Source organism: Oryzias latipes, chromosome 23, assembly GCF_002234675.1.
Source record: "Oryzias latipes chromosome 23, ASM223467v1".
In the NCBI taxonomy this organism is placed as follows: domain Eukaryota; kingdom Metazoa; phylum Chordata; class Actinopteri; order Beloniformes; family Adrianichthyidae; genus Oryzias; species Oryzias latipes.
In genome coordinates this window covers 11,841,999-11,865,739 of record NC_019881.2, presented here as the reverse complement: position 1 = coordinate 11,865,739, position 23,741 = coordinate 11,841,999, and the positions used below count along the sequence as shown (strand labels likewise).

The 23,741-nt window shown below is 41.2% G+C and overlaps 1 protein-coding gene across 2 annotated transcripts; it reads left to right on the top strand.

The window, feature by feature from the left end:
* The first annotated feature begins 613 nt into the window (after positions 1-613).
* LOC101164365 lies at positions 614-22,360 on the top strand. Of its 2 annotated transcripts, none has more exons than XM_023952109.1 (5): positions 614-700; positions 14,587-15,548; positions 19,551-21,518; positions 21,605-21,665; positions 21,752-22,360. In XM_023952109.1, exons 2-5 carry the CDS (start codon positions 15,035-15,037, stop codon positions 21,819-21,821), a joined length of 2,613 nt encoding a protein of 870 aa, XP_023807877.1. In that variant the 5' UTR covers positions 614-700; positions 14,587-15,034; the 3' UTR covers positions 21,822-22,360. The 2 variants fall into 2 exon arrangements, with proteins under 2 accessions (XP_023807877.1, XP_023807876.1); XM_023952108.1 differs by lacking the exon at positions 614-700 and adding an exon at positions 4,520-4,668.
* The last annotated feature ends 1,381 nt before the right edge of the window (positions 22,361-23,741 follow it).

Here is a 23,741-nt window from a genome sequence, read left to right as displayed (position 1 = left end):
ACCGCCCCCCGGGAGACCAAATCCGCCAGGGCCAGCAGGACCGCCGCGAGGCCCCCAGAGCCAGAGAGCAGGGAGGCCTGGGGGGAAAGAGAGTGCCGCCCCAGCCCAACCATGACTTTTTTCTCATAAATTTATGAGATTTTGTCTCATAAATATACGACTTAAAAGTCGTTATTAAAAAAAAACTTTTTTTTTGTAAACTGGCCCTAGAACTCCGTCGTAGCTTCTTACACCAAATAATGGAGAAATGATTTTCTCCATTAAACTTGTTCCTCCCTTGTGCACAAGAAACTTTGCTCATTGGTGAGGTCTCTTACTGTGTTTCTCTTTATTTATTTATTTATCTGACACTATCATGCACAGTTTCTGTTTTAAATGTTGTCTTGAGAGCATGGTCTCTGTTTCATTAAAATCACATTGCTCGGGTAAAGAGAGCGGCAGAGCTGTCCATCAATGACTTCCTGGTAGTGTGTGGGATCCACTGGTGGGAAATGAGACCAGAAAGACTTGGCAGGCCCAAAAATACTGTGAGGGTTTGCTAATATAGCAGGATAAACTGGGTTCCACCACTGCAAAGGTGGTGTTAATTGTCCTGATTGCAAGGACGGTGTGGAGCAGATTAGAAAAGCAGAACTGCTTTGGGCCTGAGGGACTGAAGAGGGACTGTTCACTGTGCCTCAAGTTTTCCTGGCCCATTCAGGTAAGGTGGCTACATCTGCACAGGTTCTGTTTGCTCTGTGTGTGCTAATCAGGATGCTCCATTCACTTATTTGCCTTAGATCCTTGCTTATGGATCTGCAGCACAATGTGCAGTGGCTACTGAAGGGTGTGTGGCTCTCAGGATGCTGTGTTTAAGTGTGTTGGTCTGGGTTGGATCACAAACCCCCGGTGCTTATATCTGTTGTCTCTGGCTCTGTGCGGACGGTGGAGCATTTTACCGCAACTCATTTATTTATTTAACAACACTGTTGCTGGATTAGGAAGCTGCTGCTACCTCTGGTAATTGAATCGGTTAGTTCAAAAGGGGCCCAAGTCCACAATTTCTTAGAATAGAGATATTATATGTTCTATGGTCTTCAAGGAAAAAGCTATCTGATTATGTGCAAAAAAAGTCAGTTGTAATGCATTGACTATGCTTGACATTTAAAATGCATTTTAAGTGCAAAATTCCTGGACTTGGGGCCCTCTTGCATGGGTATTGCTTTATCCCATAAATGGCAGCACTAATTATCCAAGATGGCAGCACCCCTGTTTAATTCAAGAAGGGCCCAAGTCCAGAGACTTTAGTTTGCTAGTCATCTGAAATGATAAAAGTGAGGTGCTTCATATTCTAGCTTTTGTAAGCTATGAACTGGTGCTAAATCTGGGTAAAGTATTAATCATTTGGTGTAGCCTCCCTTTAAGCTATGCAATTAAAATCATTTCCTGGAAAAACAAACCTCTTGGACTTGGGGCCCCTTTTGTACTAGCCGATTCAATTGGACTCTTGGCCTACACCACCAAAATGAAGCCTGCTTTGCATTGCCTCAGCCAGTGAGCAACTGCATTGACCAGGAGTGTTACAGCCATGTTGGAAGTGTCAAACGGGGTGCTTCTTGTTGGGATAAAGCCAGCGGCAAGTTTAAATTGGCTTCAAAAAAGAAGAAAAGTTGTCAGGAAGTCTGGGTGTAATCAGATATTGTACACGGCACTACTGTTTCCGTTTTGGTTTTTACTTGGCTCAACACTGAGTAACTGCTACTGTGCTTTACTGTTCATAACTCCTTGTCAGATGCTTACATAAAAACTAGAGGTGGGTGTATTGCTACCAAGGTGCAGTATTTGTACTTGCGTGATGAGATCAAAACTCTCGTCACAGTTTTTCTTCGATATGGACTATAGAGTTTGAATTTACATACAGAGTTCATGCAAGCACATTATCTTATCTGTTTGCAGTTTTGCTAAATTAGGCAAACAAAATTCCCTATTTTGGGCAGGAAACTGCCCAATCTGACAACACTAGGCATGTTTAAGATGAAGCAGAGCCTCGCTTGGATCGTTGGTGGGCGGCTGCAGGATGGGGCGGGGAAAGGTGCCTGAGATGGGGGCGAACGCTGAGCTGCAGCGAGACTGAACAATAACAGAAAGTTGGGGCTGTCCTCAAGATTCATTTAAATCTGAATGCCTCTCCCCATTAGCAGGATCTGTGCTTTTATATCTTTTGTACTCATTGTAATGTTTTTTAATGTAAGTAGCCTATTAGGTATTTTCCATTGTCTTCATAATTGCATTTTTCTTGTATATCTTTTTTTTTTTTTTAATTAAAAATGTGTATATATATATATATATATATATATATATTTTTTTTTGGCTTTAAAGGTAGACATTTTTAACATCTACTTTTTAACATCCATCCGAAAACTGAAGAATAGCTGCCGGGCTGATTCTGGCTCATTGCTGTGACTCTTTTAATGTGCACTTACCCTGGGAAATAAAATTGAAGTGGACTTCTTAAGGCAGGAATAAAAAACAGAACCACAGATGATTTCTTATGCATGTTCTTATGGGTTCCTCTTATATTTTTTTTCTGCATAAATGCAAATGTTAGTCTGATGTTTAGCATTAAAACCAAAGTGATTATCAGTAAAAAAATAAAACTAAAACAAAGAATTAAATGTTTAAAGTAAAATAAATTCTAATAAAGTAATCTAAGCGATTTAAATTGCCATTTTCTATGAAAAAAAAAAAACAATTTGTATAAAAAGCTAACTCCAAGATGAAGTAGGGTAACTGGTGGCCGGCCAACTGTAGCAATATTTAAAAGTATATTAAAAAAAAGGAAATTCAAAAAGGAAGTTGTGTATTCTGAGCCTATTGACCTTTTATTTAATGTGATATTATTTTCCTGCAGTTAGCCTTCAGTTTAGAGTTGGCTTAGTTGTTTTTGTTCGTTCTCTTAGTATCAACCAACTTAGACAGACATGCAGTTTTTGTTTTTTTATTTTAAACAACTGAGTATTATGTCTGCTACCACTTTCTGGATTGTTTTCCACCACTTCTGGGTCTGAAACGATCCGCTGGTGCATTGTTTACACAATCAGCTGGTGACGCCCGGCACCGACAAAATGCGGCGGATATGGCTGTCTTCTGACCCGTTTTTATTCAATTTTCAACAGGGCTACAGTAACAAGATATTTTCCTCGTAATTGGATCATTAACATTCTAAAAAGTTCAGTTTTATTTTAGTTTATCAACTAAACTTCAATACGCATGCGCAAATTTGAACAGTTTGTTTCGGGACTTGATGCTTTACCCTGTGACCACATGACAGTCTTTATTTTTGACAGTTCAACAGTGGAAAGTTTTATTTAGGACATGTCAAATTTAAAACTAAATGTAGTATTCATATTTTTCTGAAATGTTGTGCACAACTTTGTCTTTATGAATAGGTTTCTTTTTGACAGATTCCTTACCCCATACCTTGTTTTCTTTTAATTATTTTGTTTTTTGCTGCCTTTATTTAAGAATGTTTGTAGTGCTGCATAACTTAAATTTTTCTTGCATTGTTGCTTTTTTTTCCTGCACCAGTTACTGTTTTGTTCTTCTTATTGAAATATGCCAATTTTTAATATACATGTTCTAAATTTGTATTTTCATTTCAGATTGTAATTAGTTAATATTTTATTTCCCAAAAGTCTGTGTCCTGTGTTTTACTGTACACTTAACAAAAAATGCTGCATTTCCAAAATCCTTCTACAGTCCCAACATTTCAAGGTAAAATTATCAAAACCAGGATTAGTAGCCATGGTAATGACTTGGTATCACATCAATAGCCAAATTCCCCTAAAAAAACTTGCTTTAATTAAGAAAAAGGAAATTCCTTTAACTTACAGTATTAGAAATGTGCTCACGTTGGCTTATAACTGATGTGCAATGATAAATCTTTTGTTTTCTTTCAATGGGGAACAATTTCACTGCTGCTTTACAAACATTACGATTTCTTTAAAATTGCAATTATTTTCATGCAATAAAAACCTTAATTATCTTTTGGATATTTGGAGAAAAAATTTATATTCATTACAACATTTTAGCTTTAAAAAATATTTTTACAAATATTGTGCTTTTCCTTTTTGACTGTCCAAAGAGGGACGCATTTCCTATGTGGTCTGTTTTGACTGTGTAAACAAATACTGGGGACCTGGTGCTTTGAGTATTTGCTTCTGTGATTTCTGCTAGAGTTTTTCCACAACTGCCCACAGTTATTAGTGTCTGTGTTTAACTTCAGTATTGGTGTGTTTTATATCCTAGTTTTCTGGCTCTTTTTTTTTTTTTTTTTTTCGCTTTCTGTTACTCCATAGGACTTAGGTTTGTTGTTTAGTACTTTTGGAGTTTTGAACAAACACAGGGCAGAATCTACGTTAACTGATCGCATGATGTTATATTCCTCTTTGCCATTTTTACTACAGCTTCCATACTGGATTCACGATCTCTAATGTTTTCACAAAAAAGAGGGCAAGCTTTGACTTTTACTTTGAAGGAGCTTGAGCGGAAGCACTACCGGCGGCGGCGGCCGGAAATGAGCACTTGGGCTATTTTTCAGAGGTTTTGCCAAGTTACAGTCAATCTGCGTGGAGTTTAGCTGTCCGTGGAGAGGCCGAGTGGAAGGTTGGGTACATGCCCCAGAAACTCGTAAGTGGTTTTTGTTTTGTTTTAAATCATACCTCGCAATAGTTGGCTTGTGAACCGTTAACTACACACGTTTGTTTAAAAAGTTCTTTGAAAACTTTGTTATGGTGTACTCTACTATGTTTGTATCTATAGGTAAACATTACTTTACAGTTACAGAAAGTCTTATAAATCGTCACGGTGCCATCAGCTGCTCGGTCCTAAATTTTCTTTCGAGTGTCCTGAACGTGAACCGCGGCGCTTTTCAACTGAACTGAAGTCTGAGCTCGGACCGTTCTTTGCACCAGACCGAGAAGTCCGCCTTTTCCTGTAAACTCGCGGTCAAAAATCATGCTCTTCTTCTTCTTCTCTCCACCGGGTGTGATGCACTCCCTTGGTGACCCCCCCCCCCACCACCACCACCACCACCACCACCACCACACACACACACGCACGCACGTTTTCAAACAGGAGGCACTCACGTTTCTAAATGTCAAAATCCCATAAACTCCTATAGAGAAATAAATTGGCCAATCAGATGCCTCCATAAGAGTAAGTGTTGCCTGCCGGCCCCCTTGACTGTATATGAGAACTGGACATATGTGTGGAACGTCATCTACAGAAAATGACTTATTTCCAGCTCCAGCCAAATGAAGTCGGATGTAAATTGGAGCCATATGTAAGCAGTGAATGGACAGTCATCGTTACTATGGCAACCAGTCTCTCCAACCAGGAGTAAGCTTGTTGGATGGTCCACATTGAGGCATCTGATTGGTCAGATTATAACTTATAGTTGTTGTTCACCTTGTGGCATATCTCTTCAGGGGTCAATGAAGACGATCAAGATCATGTTGTTTTTTTTTTTTTTTTTTTTTTTTTTTTCTTTTCTTGCATTGTTGCTTTTTTTTCCTGCACCAGTTACTGTTTTGTTCTTCTTATTGAAATATGCCAATTTTTAATATACACGCAAGAATGGGTATTCTGACAAATAGAACGACTGATTAATAGCTGTTTATTTCTCTGTGTTAGCGACAAAGTCAGAGAAGCCAGACTGAGATGGTTTGGACATGTTCAGAGGAGGGATAGTGGATATATTGGTAGAAGGATGTTGGAGATGGAGCTGCCTGGCAGGAGGGCAAGAGGACGGCCAAAGAGGAGATACATGGATGTCTTAACAGAGGACATGAAGTTGGCTAATGTTAGGGTAGAAGATGTCCATGATAGAGTGAGGTGGAAAAGGATGATTCGCTGTGGCGACCCCTGATGGGAAAAGCCGAAAGAGAAAGATTTCTCTGTTGAAGTCTTTGGTGTCTTGGAACCGGCGGGTATGTACTGTTTGGAATGCAAAGCGAAAGGGTCCCTCCATGCAGTTCTCATATACAATCAATAGCTGTGTTTACATGGACACAAGGAATCTGAAAGAACGCCTGATCGGAAGAAATTTGCGTCATGTAAACATGCCGTTCAGATCAAAATTTCTTTCTGATCGAGATAGGTGGGTTATGCTGTCCGTTGTGCATGTAAACCGTTTTATTCCACTCGTGTCACTACTGCTCTGGTTTACGTCATGCATAGACGGATGTTTCACTCCAGAGGAGGCTTTGGAGCTCAAACGGGACCGACCGGCTGCTCTGTGGACGGCCAGTGCGGAGTGCCGCCCCGCTCTTTCCTCTCCCTTCTCTTACACCCCTCACGAGGGGGGGTGCCGGGGAGGAGCGCTTTGTGCCCCCTGACGTCCGGACCCTGCGTGGTCCGGGCGCGGCTGCCAGTGGACCGAGCGAACAGTGTCTCTGAGCAGAGCAGCCGGACTTATAGCTTTATGTTTGAGGGGAGGATGCTTTGGCTACGTTCACACTGCAGGCTGAAACGACCCAATTCCGAATTTTTTGCCCCTAAGCGGCCCAATTCCGATCTTTTCATGACAGTCTGAATGACACAGATCCGATCTTTTCAATTGCGACCCAGGCCCCGTGGATTTGCCGTCCTGATTCCGAATTGTAGCCGTTCTTTTCAATTGTGACCGCCGTCTGACCGGCCAGGCGACTTGATTCCGAACTGTACGTCATCGACACGCAACAAACGTCATCATTTTGCGTTGAAGTAGGCGGGAACGAGAACGTAAACATCAACCATGGTGGACGATGCTGCTGAGACCAGTCAGTGGAAGGGAAGGGAAGTCACTGATTGGATTAATATTTGGGGTGATCGCTCTTTTCAAGCCAAACTCCAGGGCTCTGATCGCAACTGGGCGGTTTTTGAAAAAAATTCCAGCTAAATGGCAGAGCGTGGTGTTGAACCTTTACTGCGATAACTTTTTTTTTCTTTCTCCCCTTTCCGACCGTGCTCAAGCGTGGGGGACCCGAGGCGATCCTCCTCCTCCCTGTTCTGATCCTTAGAATCTCCAGAACGGGTTAATAAAGAGTCCATAGCATTTATTTTGGGGGAAACCTTCTTTTATTACCGTCCTCCGTAACACACAACATGAATGCGCGCCCACACTGCCCCCCCCCCCCATTCTCTATCGCGGCACGCGCTTGCGCACACACACACACACACACACACACGCGGGCGCGCGGCCCCAACACATACACATTCCTCTTCCACTACAGTGGGTACAGACGATCCCGACTCCAATGCCTTCTTAAAATGAGAAGATTGTAATTGTGCTGCTCCTTCGTGAAAATAAATTTAATATTACAAAAAGAGCTCCGCTTTTGACAACACCGTTGTTGACATCCATTGTTAACGTTGGCTCCACAAACAACAAGTGACGTCGTTCACCATTGAGTACTCTTCTGGCTTCTGCGCATGCGGGTCTCGTTTGGGTCGTGTCACGGTCACACTGGAGATCACAAAAGTTCGGATTTACTTGGAAATGTGAACTGTCTAGCAAACAATTCGGATTTTTTGAAAAAATCCGAATTGAGCATTAAGCCCTGCAGTGTGAACGTAGCCTTTGTTACGTGTGCGTTTTGTTATGTGTGGCGATCCGTCCTGCAGCTCTGGGTTAGCAAGCTGCTCACACAGCAGTTTTGGGGCGGTGTGTAAGCTTTTCAAAGCAGAAATGCCGCTCAGTCCTTAGAAACCATTCAAACAATCATATGGATTTGTGTTTCAAGTAGTGTCCAGACAAAATAAAGGCTGTCGTTATTCCCACATATTTACGTGCAGCCAAGATGCAGATTGCGGTATTTCCTGCATGGATTTTATGTTCATCAAAGGCTAATGTTTTAGCACGTGTTGGCCTTCTCCTAACCCTTTTTCCATACAAAAAAAAAAGCACTGACCACACAGATTAAAAATAAAATGATGAGCGAACAGGCACTTCATAATAACCATAACAATAATAAAAGCACGTAATAGTGGTTGCCAAAGGGCCAATGACTCAGACCGACTTGGACAAATCACTGACTTTTTTTTTTTCTTCCAACAATTTTTTTTTCTTTTCTTTTTTTTTTTAATTTATTTTTTGAAATACAACACACACACACACACACACGTACACAAGCAAGAATTTAAAACATAAAATTAAAAAAATATTTTTTTCTTAGACACCCTAAGTTGTTTGTCTTATAACATACTTCATATGAGTTTCAACAATTAAACACAAAACCTTGATGTATTTCCTGCAACAGACTTTTATTTATTTATTTATTTATTTACATTTCATCAGTAGCGGAAACATTTTTATTTGTTAAAATTTCAGCAGTGGTATTTTTTTGTAAAGTCATTGAATCCATTTGCGGAATGTTTCACCCAATGAGTTATCTCGCTAGAAGACTGCCTATACCGCTTTAGAAGCCTGGCTGACGGTGGAGGAGCGCGACGCCATCTTGGTGAGGTCGACCGCGCCCACATGACAATGATTTCTATTGCTTTTAGCGGGGTCTAAGTAGCTTTTATATACTATATATATTTTTACATTTATATATATTTATACATACATGTAAATAAATGTAAATATATATATACAATATATACAACAAATGATGTATCAATATCAAAATATATATATTGATATTGATACATTTGTTGTTGTTGAAGAGAAACAGTCAGCCTTAAAAGCTCAAACTTTAATGAAAATGCATTGTTGCAGGACTTCTTACAAATAAAAAAAATTATTACAAAGAATTTTTAAAAATAATTTCTAAACATTTAGTTATAGACCTCTTTGACATGTAATTTAAAATATTTAGAAAAAAAAAAAAACAATAATAATAATAATAATAATAGAAGTCCAAACGTGAACAATAGATTTACCCTAAAAAAAAAAAAAACCAACAACAAAGAAAAAAAATTGATTTATACTGATTCATGTGAGTGATCAATTTGTGTAACACAGATGGTATGGTGTCGGGTTTCAAGCAAACAATCTGGCCTCTTATCAAAATCAGCTTCCACAAAATGTTTTGAACATAGCCAGACTGTATTACTAGTTGGTACCACAGTGATCCATCTGGGTTAGCTCTTTTTATTGCTAAGGCCCACTTTTTCTTTAAGGCTGAATCCATTGGAAACCTGCAAGAAAAGTTCAGTCGCTGAGTCAGAAATGTATAAATCTATATTACTATAATACCCTAGTATGCTGTAATACATTTTAGCAAAATAAAATGTACATTTATGTCGACAGCAAATTATACGTACATCATGCAGCATGTTGAAAATAGCCCTGCAGCATCATGCATGTCAACATGTGAAGCCCCTGCAGCATTAAAAGAAAAAAATCAAAATACTTACCTGTGAAATGATACACCTACCTCCTTCATGGACTCATTTATCTGATTTTGGCAGTTGAAACCTGCACAATGAACTGGTGTTATGCAAAAAATGTGTACACATGCATGCACCGCAGTAGTAACTTGACCTCACCAAGATGGCGGTGCTCTCCTCCCTTGAGGAACCACGTGATGTCTCCTCTAGCGATATAACTCATTGGTTTCACCAAGCCAAATCTTGCTAAAACGTTGAAAAAAGCCCATTCTACCTTATCAAACACCTTCTCTGCATCCAAAGAAAGCAGGCCCTGGTCTGCAGTGTCTTCCAGCCCATGAATGATCTTTAACACTCTGCGAACATAGTGCACGCCCTGGCAACCTAAAATGAAACCATTGTGATTAAGGCCCGCACAATAAATTGCAAATTTATCGTTATCGCAATATCAAGCTGTGCAATATGCATGTCGCAAAAAAAGTCTAAAATCGCAATAAATGGTTACTTTAAATGTGCTAATACAATCTTATGGCAGCTTGAAGTATTTAGTGAATCAAATAAATTCATTTAGGGATTTGACCATTTGACCAATCAGATGAACCCTTTTATGTGCATGTACATGCTTGCCTCCCATGTAGCCAGGTTTCATTTGGAGTATAATTTAAGGTATGTTGACTCTTTTTTTTTATTTTTTTTTTTATTATTTTTTTTTTTTTATTAAACTGCAGTGTAATGGAAATTGTGTTTTTAGTTGTTTTGCTATTTGTTCATGTATCGCCAATTATATCGTCATCGCAGTTTTGATCACTGATGTCGCATATCGCGAGTTTTCCTCATATCGTGCAGCCCTAATTGTGATCCCTATGAACAGCAGTGAGTGAGAGTGAAAGTATACTGCAGACGCATTGCCAAAATTTTACAGAATTTAGTAAACGTATAGGTCTCATGTTTTCTCATTTATCACTTGGGTTTCCTGGCTTGATAAGGGCATGATTAGGTCACAGATTTAGGAAGGGGTCCGTTATTAAACGAGTCTTGAAGCATGTCTAACATTGGCTTTAGGATTTTGTGTTGAAATATTTTATAAACGTCTATTGAAAACCTGTTGGGTCCAGCCTTCTTTCCATAACTCATATTTTCCGTTGCCTTTTCAGTTTCCTCTACAGTTATATCGTCTCCTAACTGCCATTTGAAATCCTCTGGAATAACAGGTATAGGCAGTCTGTCAAGAAATGCTCCATAATTTACTTTATCAAAAGAGTTATAAAGATTGCAGAAAGTTTTTAAATTCAGTATTTATTTATTTTAGGTGCCTTTTTTTTTTTTCTTCCTCTAAATGTATTCTATTTTTTTATGCAATTCTCTTGATTTTGATGAGATAAAGGAAATTATGTGCCCTCTTAAAAAAGCGTTAAATGCCTCCGATCTTACACTGGGTGAAGTTCGAGTAGTGTTTACCGTAAAATACTCATCTATTTTATTCCCTACAAATTCAACAAAATTTTCATCCTTAAACCATTTTAGATGCAGACACCACCTGGGTGGATCCATTTAGAGATTGTTACGCAAGTAGAGAGAGAGAGAGAGAGAGAGAGAGAGAGAGAGAGAGAGAGAGAGAGAGAGAGAGAGAGAGAGAGAGAGAGAGAGAGAGAGAGAGAGAGAGAGAGAGAGAGAGAGAGAGAGAGAGAGAGAGAGAGAGAGAGAGAGAGAGAGAGAGAGAGAGAGAGAGGAGAGAGAGAGAGAGAGAGAGAGAGAGAGAGAGAGAGAGAGAGAGAGAGAGAGAGAGAGAGAGAGAGAGAGAGAGAGAGAGAGAGAGAGAGAGAGAGAGAGAGAGAGAGAGAGAGAGAGAGAGAGAGAGAGATTGTTATTGTCAGTGAACAAAACAGTTTCACACACTAGGAATTTGCTGCGGTTCATATTATTGTGGTACACATACAACACTTAGAAAGCTTAAAAATAAACAACATGCATACATAGACGCAGTGATCAGAACTAGAGCTGTGACAGTGTGGGACTTTTGATCACCGCGGTGATGAACCAGCAGGTGGCACGGTGCCCCCCCCCCCCAACAAAAAAAAAAGCAAAACAAAAAAAATGCAGCTTCATTTTGAATATGAAAAAGCATTTCTGTTTTGACATTTATTTTTAATTATGATACTGAATCGCTTCCATAGAGCTCAGGGTCTAAGGCTAGGTTGCTGGAGCTTGTGGAGCAGAGTTATGTGAACTTGTCCTTCCAAGGTGTGATCGCCGATGGTAATTGCGGGAGTGGTGCTGACATCCTGGCCCATGATGTTGGTCTTCTTAAGGCTGATAGTGAGGCCAAACTCTGTGCAAGCCTCTGCAAAGAGATTGATGAGTTGCTGAAAGGCGTTTTCTGTGTAAGCAGCGAGAACGGCATCATCAGCAAAGAGCAGCGCCTGGCTAAGAACCTTGCACACCTTTGTCTTTGCTCTGAGGCGGGAAAGGTTGAATAGGCTGCTGTTGCTCCGTACGTGGAGGAAGATCCCATCTTGCAGGAGGAAGGAGAAGAATATGCCGAAAAAGATTCACCCTAGTTTCACACCGCTCTTGATTGGGAAGGGGACCGATGATGCTCCGTCATACTGAACAGTGCCAGAAATATTGTCGTGGAAAGATTCTACCATCTATAGTAGCTTAGGAGGGAATCCAATCTTGTGGAGGAAGGCGAAGAGGCCAGACTGACTGACCGACCAAGTCAAAAACCTTGGCCTGGTCGATGAAGGCGAGGTACAGGGGAGATTGCTGTTTGCGGCATTTTCCTGAAGCTGCCTGAGGAAGAACACCATATCGATAGCTGATCACTTGACCTGGAACCCACACTGTGACTCGGGATACACGCGACCTGCAAGTGTCTGCAGGCAGTTGTGGACTACCCTGGCGAAGGCTTTACCCACAATACCGAGGAAAAAGAACCCATGGTAGTTGTTAGTTGCTGCGGTCGCCCTTGTTCTTATAGAGCGGGGGTCTGCAACCCGCGGCTCAGGCTTTAGCGCTGCCCTAGTGGCTCCCTGGAGCATTTTCAAAAATGTTTGAAAATGTAAAAAGATAGGGGAGAGAAATAAATTTTTCGTTTTAATATGGTTTCTGTAGGAGGAAAAACAAGACCATCATTCTTAACGTTTTCCAATGCTGTAAGAATGTGTACAATATATATTGAAACGCCCAGCAGGTACGTCACTTGCAGCGGGAAATACGGGAGCCAAGCTGTCAACGAGTTGAGCTGTCAATGAACTGGCTGCGCTGGAGAACTGTCTGTCTCCCATACACCGCACAACTCCGAAAAGTCTGAGAGGACGAGGCAGAAAGAGAAGCTGAGAGCGCAGTCTCTTTCCAGCATAACAAGTCCATTTATTTTGAACACACACACCATTGATCTTTGCACAGGGGTCATCAACCTCTCCCCCTCCAACACTCATGGTGCAACATAAAGAAACAACATTACAGGAAGAATAAACTAAGGTGGAACAACAAAACTGCCATATGAAAAGAAACATGGGCAAACAGAAACTCTCATGCTGAGCCCTAATTAGATCAGGAGACCGCATCCCACAATCCCTTGCTGCTAACAGACCTAAAATGCACATGACTGCCACTACAATATAAAATTTGAGCATTTTTGTCAACGAAGATTTGCGTCATAGTCTGCGACACACGTTTCTACCAGCAGGGCAGCGGACTGCTAAGCAGGTGGCTGATGAAAATCGAACCACCGTCAGTTCCGTGCATTGCTTGATGAAGTTGAAGGCGAATATTCTGATCTCCTGCTACACAACAAAGTCTGATGGCTGTCCAAGGGTGACGTTTTGCGTCACTTTGTCGTCTGTTTAGAACACGTGAAAAAATTCCCTGAAAAGCAAAGACCTGAACTACCCGCAACTGGAAGATACTGAGTGGCTCCAATAGCTGCACTTTTTGGTGGATATGCCACCTAAACGAGCTGAATGAAAGTCTCCAGGCGCCGCGAATGCTTGAAGCTGTTTTGTCATTTGAGCGCAAGCTGACTGTCTTTGCCAGAGATGTACAGCGAAAAAAGAGAAAAGGATACTGCTGCGTTTTACCCTTGCACTGACTTGCATGGCATTTGCACAGAAATCATACTTAACTGTATTAATTAGATTTTTTATACTTTACCTTTTCAAAAGGCGGCTGTTTTCTTTTTTTATAAACGCAGGCTGCGTTTTATTGCACTCCGTTTAGTTCCCAGAGAGGGGCACGTCACGCATGTTCCATTTTTTTTTTTTCGTTCGAATCCTCATTATATTATTTCTTTGTTGATTGGATAGTTCTTTAAATTTTTCTGATTTCTGTTTTTTCTTTAACTTCAACAATTTTCTGCTGATTACCTAGATTTAGTGTGTTCAGTCAGATGGGCATTGATTACTACATTGGTTCTGGTGGTTACCAATTCAAATTCACCTTAATTTATTGAGGAACTTTGCTGCTACAGAACACCTCAAAGTACTGAAAGACCGATTCAAAAGGAAAACATGTTTTTGTAGCTTTTATCATGATGAAAGACGTATATAAAGAAAAAATTAAGATTCAGATTGCATTTCTGAATATTTCTTTACTCAAATTGTTTTCAATCCGGAGCAGACGTAAAAATGAAAAAGCTTGTAGATGTGACATAGCTGCTACAGTTGGTGGGACACAACCTCCCTGCTCCGCTCCATTCTGATGCAGACACATAGATCCATGTACGTCTTTGTTTTCCTCACCTGAGCTGGAATCTGGCTCTAAAATGGACAGGTGGATAGCTCCAATATTTTTCGGCCTTCATGTTGCACTGGTAATGTTGGTTGAGGGTGTGAGGGGTTGTAAGCCAGCGGGAGAAAGTGAAAACGATCAAATCAAGCAAATGTTTACATCTGAGCCAACAGCTCAGTTCACAACTCGGAGGTGAATTTCAGATGAACTCCTGCCACTTTGCAGAAACTATGTCCTAAAAAATGTTTTTAGATTTTGTCAAAAAAAACGGCCTAATCATAGTTAAAAGACCTCTTGAAATGCTTTTCAAATGGATCAAAAGAAGATCAGAGGGGGGCTTTAAAGGAAGGTAGAAAAGCGTGGTGTAGATAGAAGCCATTTCCTTTCTGCTCAGTTTAGTTAGGGGAGGCTGTAAACAGCCAAGAAGCATGAATTATTGTTATTTATGGGGTTGCTTATAAATGTATTTACTAAAGATGACCTTTGTTTTGTTTTCCTCAGACAGGAGCAATGATGTCCTGACGAGGCTCATGCTTCAGCAGCAGAGGACGTCGCTGTAGAGTCTTCACTTCTTTTGGTGAAATGAGGGCTGGCTCATGCAAGCGGCACAGGAACAGCCTGAGCTTCCTGCTGCACCTAGGTGTCCATTTGCGGTGAACGCTGATCCAGGGTCCACGGAGATCCTCTGAAAAGCGGCCACCTCCACGTCAGGACAGACCTAGCAGCAGATTTAAAAGCCTGATTACCACTGTTGAAGGTGGACAACCGAGCAGCAGTTCAGTAAAGTCATGTTGAAGGAGAAGATTTGAAATGTTTATCCGCTTTGCTGCAGCTTATTATAGCGGCTCTGCTGACGTGGGATCAGTTCAACCTTCAACTGTTACCCGTTCTCCAAAAACAGTTTTCGTCCTAATATTCTAGAGGAATTTTAGGAACCTTATCTTCCAGGATGGAAGTCAGCTCCTTTTTTCTAAGTAACAGACATCAGAAGAACCCACAGTTACAAGAACCTGTTGGTCATTCTACCCCAAAATCCTCTCTAGTAAGAAGTCATTCTCTTCAAAAAAACACGCCCCTTCCCTCAGTGGACACTGACGGCGTCCCCCACAGAGGAGCCAGGAGGCCCATAAACGATCCAATACTGGAGCTGATCGACCAAAAGGTTGCGCAGTGCAAGTTGCATTTAGCTAATGGATCTTCTCCTCCTAGCAGTCTCATTAGTGACACACACTCGTCCACCAAAGTGAGTTCTTCCATACCTTTACCAAGCAATGCTGACAGTGAACCCACAACCTCCAACTTTAAGCAAGTGGAGATGCCAGGACAAAGCCCCAGGTTTCAGCGTTTGGACCACCCTTTTTCTGCTTCCAAGCATCTGCGGGGAGAGGAGGACCTCAGCCGTGAGCTCCCAGAACCGCGGTGCAGCTCTGCAGAGAGGGGAAGTACATCTTCAAGACGTTCAGGTACACCCATGTCTGTTTCAGTTTTTATGAGTAAGAGGTTATAAAAATTCAGTGACTGGGGTGCCATGGATCACAAAACCTGCAGTTCGGATCGTGTCACGGTTTGAGAGTCACAGGAAAAAAACAACGGGAAAAATAAGGTAAAAGCCTAGGATTTCTTTTTTGGTAAAGCTTTAAAACATTTATATAATCAAACATATAAAGTACTTTTAACATATATACACACACGCACGCAAATATATCACATCAAAACATTTGCTCATTGAGGCCAATTTTTTAAAAACAAAAGATTAATGAAATAATTTAACTCATTATTTTCCTTTATATAAAAAAAATACTCCAGATGCCCTAATAAACAAAGTGTATTCTTTTGTATTCCATCTTGGAAAAGAACAAAAGCATATTTAAGGGAAAAAAAAGAATGAGATTTCAGAATTTACAACTTTATATTCTTCCACTGTGTCCCCTGCTGCTATAAAACATTCCTCTAAAATGAGGTCAAGAAAAACGTGCGATATTTGCTCCTCCCACATGCGGCGGGAGTGTCAGGGTCATAAACACACTTTTGGACACGCCTCCAGCAGCCACATGGTGAAACAATGTATGTGAAATTGACGCGCAGATCACGTGTGCGGGGGGGTTGTTGTGATCTGTAGTACATATGCGTGTCGAACCGAGGCTAGTGAACTAGTGATCTGTTACACCCCTACTGAACTCACTTAACTCACCTGCTCATTTACTTTGTATAAACAGAAGCATGGTGGATTTTTCTGGTTATTTCTTTTCTTTATTGGACATGTAAATCCTGTCTGCCTGACTGTGTGCCCAAAGAAATACCAGTCAAGGTGATTTGTGACATAAGTTCTATATAAATACTGTAAATTTGTACAGATGTACTTCAGTACTTGTGTGGATACTACGGATGTGTATGGGCAAGAATCTGGCGGTACGATACGTGTCCCGGTATGATTCCAGCAATACGATGCGTACGCAGTGTTGTACTGGAACACATTTTCTTTTTCTTAAAGAGTATGACTTAGAAAAAACTCTACCTGGACTAGGGATGGGCGATGTCCCTTAAATTGGCAGTTGACGGCGTTTACAGTGAAAGATCGGGATGGACGATGATATCGTCCAGGGTGGTATTTTTTAATTTTCGTTATTATATAATTATGATTCGTTATTTTACTTTATTACTTTATTTATTTCATTTCCCAACTGACTCATCCCTGATTACCAATAGGTTGCATGTGAGGGAAAATGGTATCGTCCTTCCACTTAAAGAGTTGATACAATGGCGTTGGTATGTAGTTACTCCAATTCGCAGCTTATTAAAACCAGACAAAGTGAACGTGTTGATATTTCTGGCCAAAAAATAGAAATTTAAACATGGTCTATGTATGTAAATCCCGCATTTCGGTCTGAGTGTTTGTGAGGAAACTGGAGATTCTAAACAGGACTGTAAAATAGGTATATTAGATTGTTTTGTTCCCCTTCAGTTTCCTGCACACAGAAATGAATGAATAATGACTCAGAGACAGTTACTTATCTTTTGTGGAGGTTTTACTTCGTACAAACACGAAGGGGACAGACAGATGAACATTTTGCATTCAAAAGTCCGAACCAACGAGCTCAGAGATGGGCTTGGTATATAAACCCTGCATTTGCAAATTCAGAAGATCATCCGATAGACAATGATGTGAAAAACCCACCCACAGATTGTTGCAGGCGAGATGTTCGAAGGTCAAAGAGCTTAAAGTGTCAGATCTCTCTGAGGTTATCACAGACATTTGCCAGAGCACATACACCAGCACACACAAAGATGAAGGGGAGGATGCTGAAGGAATGTTACGAGACAAAAGTCTTGGTTGTGCAAATGTAATATAATTTTGATATGATAATACATAGTGAATCAAGTTTAAACCATCTGTTTCTAATTATTCCTAACAGTGTTGTTCCCGTTTTCTTGTTCTTTGTTGGTCTTCTGTGTTTTTTTAATAAATTTGTGTTATCTGAATTACCTTCATTCTTTCATTTGATTTGATACTATGGCCTTGGAAATTGTCGTTAAAGGTATTTATTAACCAGAAAAAAGTCAATTGACGTTCGCTGAATTTTGGTTTTTAAACTGCCGCTTCAGTGCAGTAAAGTCACACATCTACGTAACAATGAGCACGATCTCCCGAGACTCTACAATAGGATACTAATAATTCATTAATAAGGCCTGTTGTCTTGTTCAAAATTTAAAATTTAAAATAAATGTAGTGTTTAACATGTAGAAAAATGACAAGATTCTAACAATGTCAAGATCAAATGCCTCACACCGTATTCTCACATACTAACATGTCACGTCTCTGGCATAGACTACAGTGAGTATTTAAAATAGCATATATGCATTAGTAATATTCTCAATAGAATTTACAGAGCAATACTGCAAAGATTTTAGATTAACTATAGTCTATGTTGCACCAAGCAAAAATGATAACTGCCGTGGAGCAAGTCAAAGTTTTATTAACACAGGATCATCATTATCTGCAGTACATTATCATACTGATTACACCACAGCAAATGTGCAGGAAAAAAAAATCACAATCGATGCAAAACCAATAATCAAAAAATTCAAACATGCAAGAAACTGCACACTCGGTCAGATACGGCACTTATAAAAAATAATGTCCAGTATAAACGGAGGGAGGTGACTTTAACAAGAAAAAAACAGAACACAAAATAGAAAAGAAGTAGTCTGCTCTTGCACTTGATTACCGTAGTCAATCATGCCGAGCTAGCCCCGTGAGGAGCGGACAAACAAAACCCAAAACCAAAAACTTAAATGGGACAGCAGGGCACAGTGTTCCAACACTAAAGACAGAAGAAGCACCATCTTAAAAACATTTGACAAAACAGAAGTTACCCATTGTTTAAAATATACCTCTGCTGTGATAAGTGTAAATACCTGGTGCGTCGCAAAACCTCAAGCCCAGTCTGTAAAAACCCTTGATAAATCACTGCCATGATCTTATCATAAAATAAAAATAAAACCTCAAGCACTGCTTAAAAGCATCATCCACAGGTAAGGATAAAAGCAGTCTTACCACACTCTAGGCTCGAGCCAACTAATGCTGCTCCCTGAGCTAACCGGCTTTCTCACAGGAAACTGGCACCATGGCAACCACGCATCAACTTCCTTTTTATACCCTCTGCACCATGGGTATAGTGACACCCTCAGGTGCCTCCCATTACATATAGAAGAGACTAGGATTAGTGTATTTTTTCAGTCTATGGTGTTGACTTGCAGCACAGCAATCTGCCTTTTTATGTGGCTCAGAGTTTCTGTTCGGTACCCAAGTAAAAACTAAGTAGTGCATGTCTCATAACAGAGACAAGCTGCTTCTTGCTGAGATCTTTAATAAATATCGTCCTGAGAGCATTTTGAATGAGTGTCTAAGAGCAGGGACGCCCAGTTTAGTTTAGTTAGTTCAGTTTAGTATTTTCCTATTGAATTCTATGTATTCACGATCGTTTTGATTATGTTTACTTTACAATTACCGGTACAAAGCCCATTGAGATGACTGTTGTTGTGATTTTGGGCTATACAAATGTGTGTGTGTGTGCGTGCTTATGACACTTTTCTTATCCCATCTCTTTGTATCTGCTGCCACTTCTCCCCTTTTGTCTCCTCGCCTCTCTTCTTGTCAGAGCAGCTAAAACGCAATAAAGTTCAGCTTCCGTTACAAGGTTGGGCTGAGGGCCAGAGTTAGGTTAGGGTTAAATGACCTTTTCTGTCAATGGTGCTTTAACAATATCAACTCCCACACCCTCCGCTGGAACAGTGGGCAAGACCAACAAAACGTGAGATCAGAACAAATTAAAAAACGGTTTTTGTTTTTCTGAGAGGGAAAAACTGGAACTTCTTTTGTGACGATAATTTTACTTTCACGACAACAAATGTTTCAGTGGCTGAAGTGATGAACAAAACGCATTTAAACAATTTTTTTCTCACAGAATGTTCAAGACGTATGTTGGACCTCAATGGAACAGAGATTAAGGAGAACTTTCCCAGAGTGAACTGTGAACCCACCGTGCACCCCACACTCAATCCAGCAGCAGCTGACCACGCAAGACGGAGTCAAGCCGAACCCATCAGAGTGACCCCCACCGCACAGAAGCACGGCCAGATCTTTCCTGAAGTTGCAGTTCAGGCTGAGACCTTGCTGTGTTCTAAGGCTGCAGCTGGTGCCGTTTCTCCTCAGAACACACCTGAAGGGGATATCCGTCCAAACCCTGTGGGCCAAATGTCAGAGAATCCACCGGATGTGGGCGTGTCAACGCTGAGAAGGTCCCCTCAGCCCGTTGTGTACGAAGACATTAGTGAGGATGAAAACGAGATTAACGGGGAGAAGTCTCCCTGTCCACCTGAACTGTCTGATGCAGAGGAGGACGTGGGCCCCTGCATCGTTTTAGATTATGATGATGTGGAGGATGATGATGACTGGGAGGTCTTACCCCTGAGCATCTTCAACCTCACATTTCAACCTAGGGACAAACGACTTCTCCTGAATGATGAAGAAAAAGAGACTGCATTGGGCTCAAGGCGTGCAAACTTCATCCCTGCCTCTGCATTTACTCAGATGAAGGTTTTTGACACTCCTGAACAACAACAAGAAGCTATGAAGTTAGGGAAACTGTCTTTTGTTATTCCTTCAATTGATGAATACAGTTTTGCAGAAGTAGCGAGGAGGAGAGAGACTTCAGAGAGTCCCTCTGACGCTGAAGACTGCTGTGACACAGAGGACAGCAGCGATTACTCACCTGGTCCTGGCTGCAACTTAATGGTCGTGTCCCTGCAGAGCCTGAAGAACCGGCCATCTCATGAGGAAGAGACCAACGGGAAGACGACCACTCCAAAAAAAGGAGTGAAAGCAGAAGGACAAAACCATCAGACTCCTGTGATTGTCTTGGATTCTAGTGATGAGAGCGATGACTGTATGGAGTTGACGGAACATCAGCCAGCCCCGGATGCTTGTGAGAACAACCGAATGGAACATTCCAAGATGGATGCACACCGTGATGCTGATGAAGACAAGGTCACATCTGTAGATCTACACAGGACAGAAGACCATGGACAAAGGGATGACATCATCATAATCCTGTCCGACTCAGACGACGACAGCTCAGCAACGCCGACTTCAAAGACCACAGACCGTACTTCTGCTGCTTCTCCCAGCCATAATATGACTGCTGACAGTTCTGCTGGATTCCCAGAACCTAGGACAGTTACTGAAGAGTCTGTAACGAAAAAGTCCAAAACAAAGAGAAGAGCACGGTCCCCAGAGACACAACAGCTGGGGATCAACTCTACAGATGCTGAGAAATCTGCTCAAGTAAAGAAAGCTCCCCCAGTGAAGATGGTAGAGAAGCAGAATTCCTTCTTACCTGACCCATGGATTCAGAAGCATCCCTATGAACGCCTTCAGCCTCTACAGGGGCCCAGCACTCAAGGGCAGGCTGAGGAGCAGTCCATGTCTAATCCAACCCCCACCACAGTTGCCTTCAGAGAAGTCACGGCCAATCAAAGAGCCAAAAAATCTGTGAGGTCCAAACCACGTACATCCTCAACTGCATCCGTGGTGCAGAAGTCTGTCTCCTCAAGCATATCTTCAACATCCAAAACCTCTCATTCTTCTGAGGACCGGCCGTCGTCAAGTGCCATGCAGCCATCGAACCCTGCAAAGAGCAAAGTGTGCTCTGACTGGCAGATGTCCTACTTCTCGATCGGGAGGAAAACCGGGGATCGATTAGAGAGAGGCTTCAGAACTAAAGCCAGCGACCTGCCGGCTGAATCCAGACCACAACCAGGCCGAGTCCTCAGACGCCGGCACCCCCACGAGTCTGCACCGCTCATGAAGAAGACCAAGTTAAGGGCCATTGAGTTCACCAGGGCCAGGAAGTGCAGCACCCCCGCAGACCCAAGTGTGTTCTGGTTTGGATTGGGAGGTTTTGTCATAAATAGTTTATACTTGTCTTTACATTTTTATCACCTTTGTTCTTGAACACAGGATTCCCTGTTGGTGATGGCTACAAGTGGAAGAACTCAACCCAACATGGATCCAAGACCAGGTGACCTCTGTTCTAATCCCAAAAACTGTACAGAAAGTACCAATTTATTACTCATTTATTTATTTTTGTCTCCCTCTAATATGCAGAGTTGGACAGCCCAGAACCAGACAGTTCTCCAGAAGTCCATTCAGTGGCAGCTCTTTCCAAAGAGACTGAGCGTTAAACAATCCTCACCAGCCGTTTTGATTTGAAAGCTTTTGTTCCATAAATTGTAAAACTGTAAATGACAAACCTTTTGAAGTGACTTCATGTTCACAGCGGTTTTTGATGTATGTTTTAAGAGTTTTCTGTTTAAAAACGTGTCTGGTTTTAGTTCTGTGGATCCACGTGCTGCCTCCTTGTTCCTTTTGTTCAGAAGCTTCCAGTTGATGTAAATTTGTGGGAGTCCCTTTTGTTTAGTTTGCTACAGACTTAAATTGGGTGGGCTTACCCCCCCCCCCCTTCCCTGTGCTTACTTGGGCCGTTATCTCCTGAATCTCCAGTGTGACATAAATCTTCCAGAGGGACTGAAGGATTTAAGAAAACAGGACCTTATCTAAAAGGTCCCCCCCCCCAACACACACCAGAAGAATCATTGCAGACTTCGCTGGAATGTAATGTCTGCATAGTATGAATAAAACTAAAATAAAGATGACAATCTATAAACTTTCTAAGTCGCAACTTAGAAGGTTTTGTTTGCAACGTGGTGGCATAAATATTATTCCATATTTATTTGGGTTTCAGGAGATCCTCAGCCTTCAATTCACAAATCTGACTAAATAAAAATGAATCAATGCTAAAAAATAAAACAAAATGAGTTATTGCTAAAATGTTTAAAAATGAAATATTCTTCATCCAAAGAGACAAAATCTAGGGTAAAAAGAGCTGGTTCTGTTTCTGAGCCTTGTTAGCAGACGCCATGTTAGATAAATACTGCAATTTGATTGGTTAGAATCTGGACCAATCAGCATCTGTTTGATGGCAGCTTTGACACCCTAAGGAAACTTAACTCAGCAAAATTAAAGATAGGTAAAAAGCGAGATGAGACAGAACACTTAGAAAAAACATTTGTTTTGCAAACTCGAAAAATTTTAAAAGCCCAAAAAAAAAAAAATTGAAAGCCAAAAAAAAATCCACTGCAGCAAAAAAAAAAAAAAAAATTATTTGCAGCCTATGAAGTTTTGTCTGCAATGTGGTGGCATAAATATTACTCCAATATTTTTCAGTGGATCTTACTTATTGGAGCCAAAAGCCAAAACCAAAAAAGAAATTCCAAAAGAACAACCTTTTCAAATGTGGAATCAATGTCAGCATTCTATGAGTATAAAACGGTGATTTAGTCAGGAAGTCATTCCAAGTTCATCATTCAAACAACCATGAACACGTGTCGCTTATACAGTCAGGTGTTGCAGGTGAATTTGCTGAGTCTCAGTCATCAGCAGACTTGCATCAAGACACAGAACTACAGTGACAGAACCAGGAGTTGGGACCCGCCAGTGAAGGACCATCACCATGACCAGATTCTAAGGATGAGTGTCAGGTCACCTTACATAGATATGATGGTCGTCAGCGTTGCTGGAGAAGGCAAGGTGAGCAATACACCGGGGTTCACACGATGGAGGAGCAAAACCCATTAGGTTCTTGCAGACGGTCCAGTTGCTGCACGTTCTTACCTGGATTATAATGCTTCACCATGAGGTGCCAGAATCGTCACAGCTGGACTTCAGAAAGTGGGCGTGGCCTAATATGGTTTGGCCAGCAATGACTTCTGACCTGAACACCATAAAACACATCTGGGACCAGCTGAAGCAGAGACTGGATGATGGTACCTCACCCTCAAGTGACCTGGTAGAAGTGCATGCAGTATTTGCGGAAGAGTGGAACGCCTCAGAACAACATGAGTCCAGTGAGGAGCAGGAGATGCTGCTGTCCTTGCAGCAAATTATGGAAATACCCACTTCTAACATGACTTTACAGAAGTCAACTGCATTGATTATTAGTTTCTGATAGTTGACTCCTCGTCGGGCATTATCCATTACTTATTAACATGGTCAATCTTTATTGTCTTCATTTTGAACTAACAACTTCGCAGAAGTC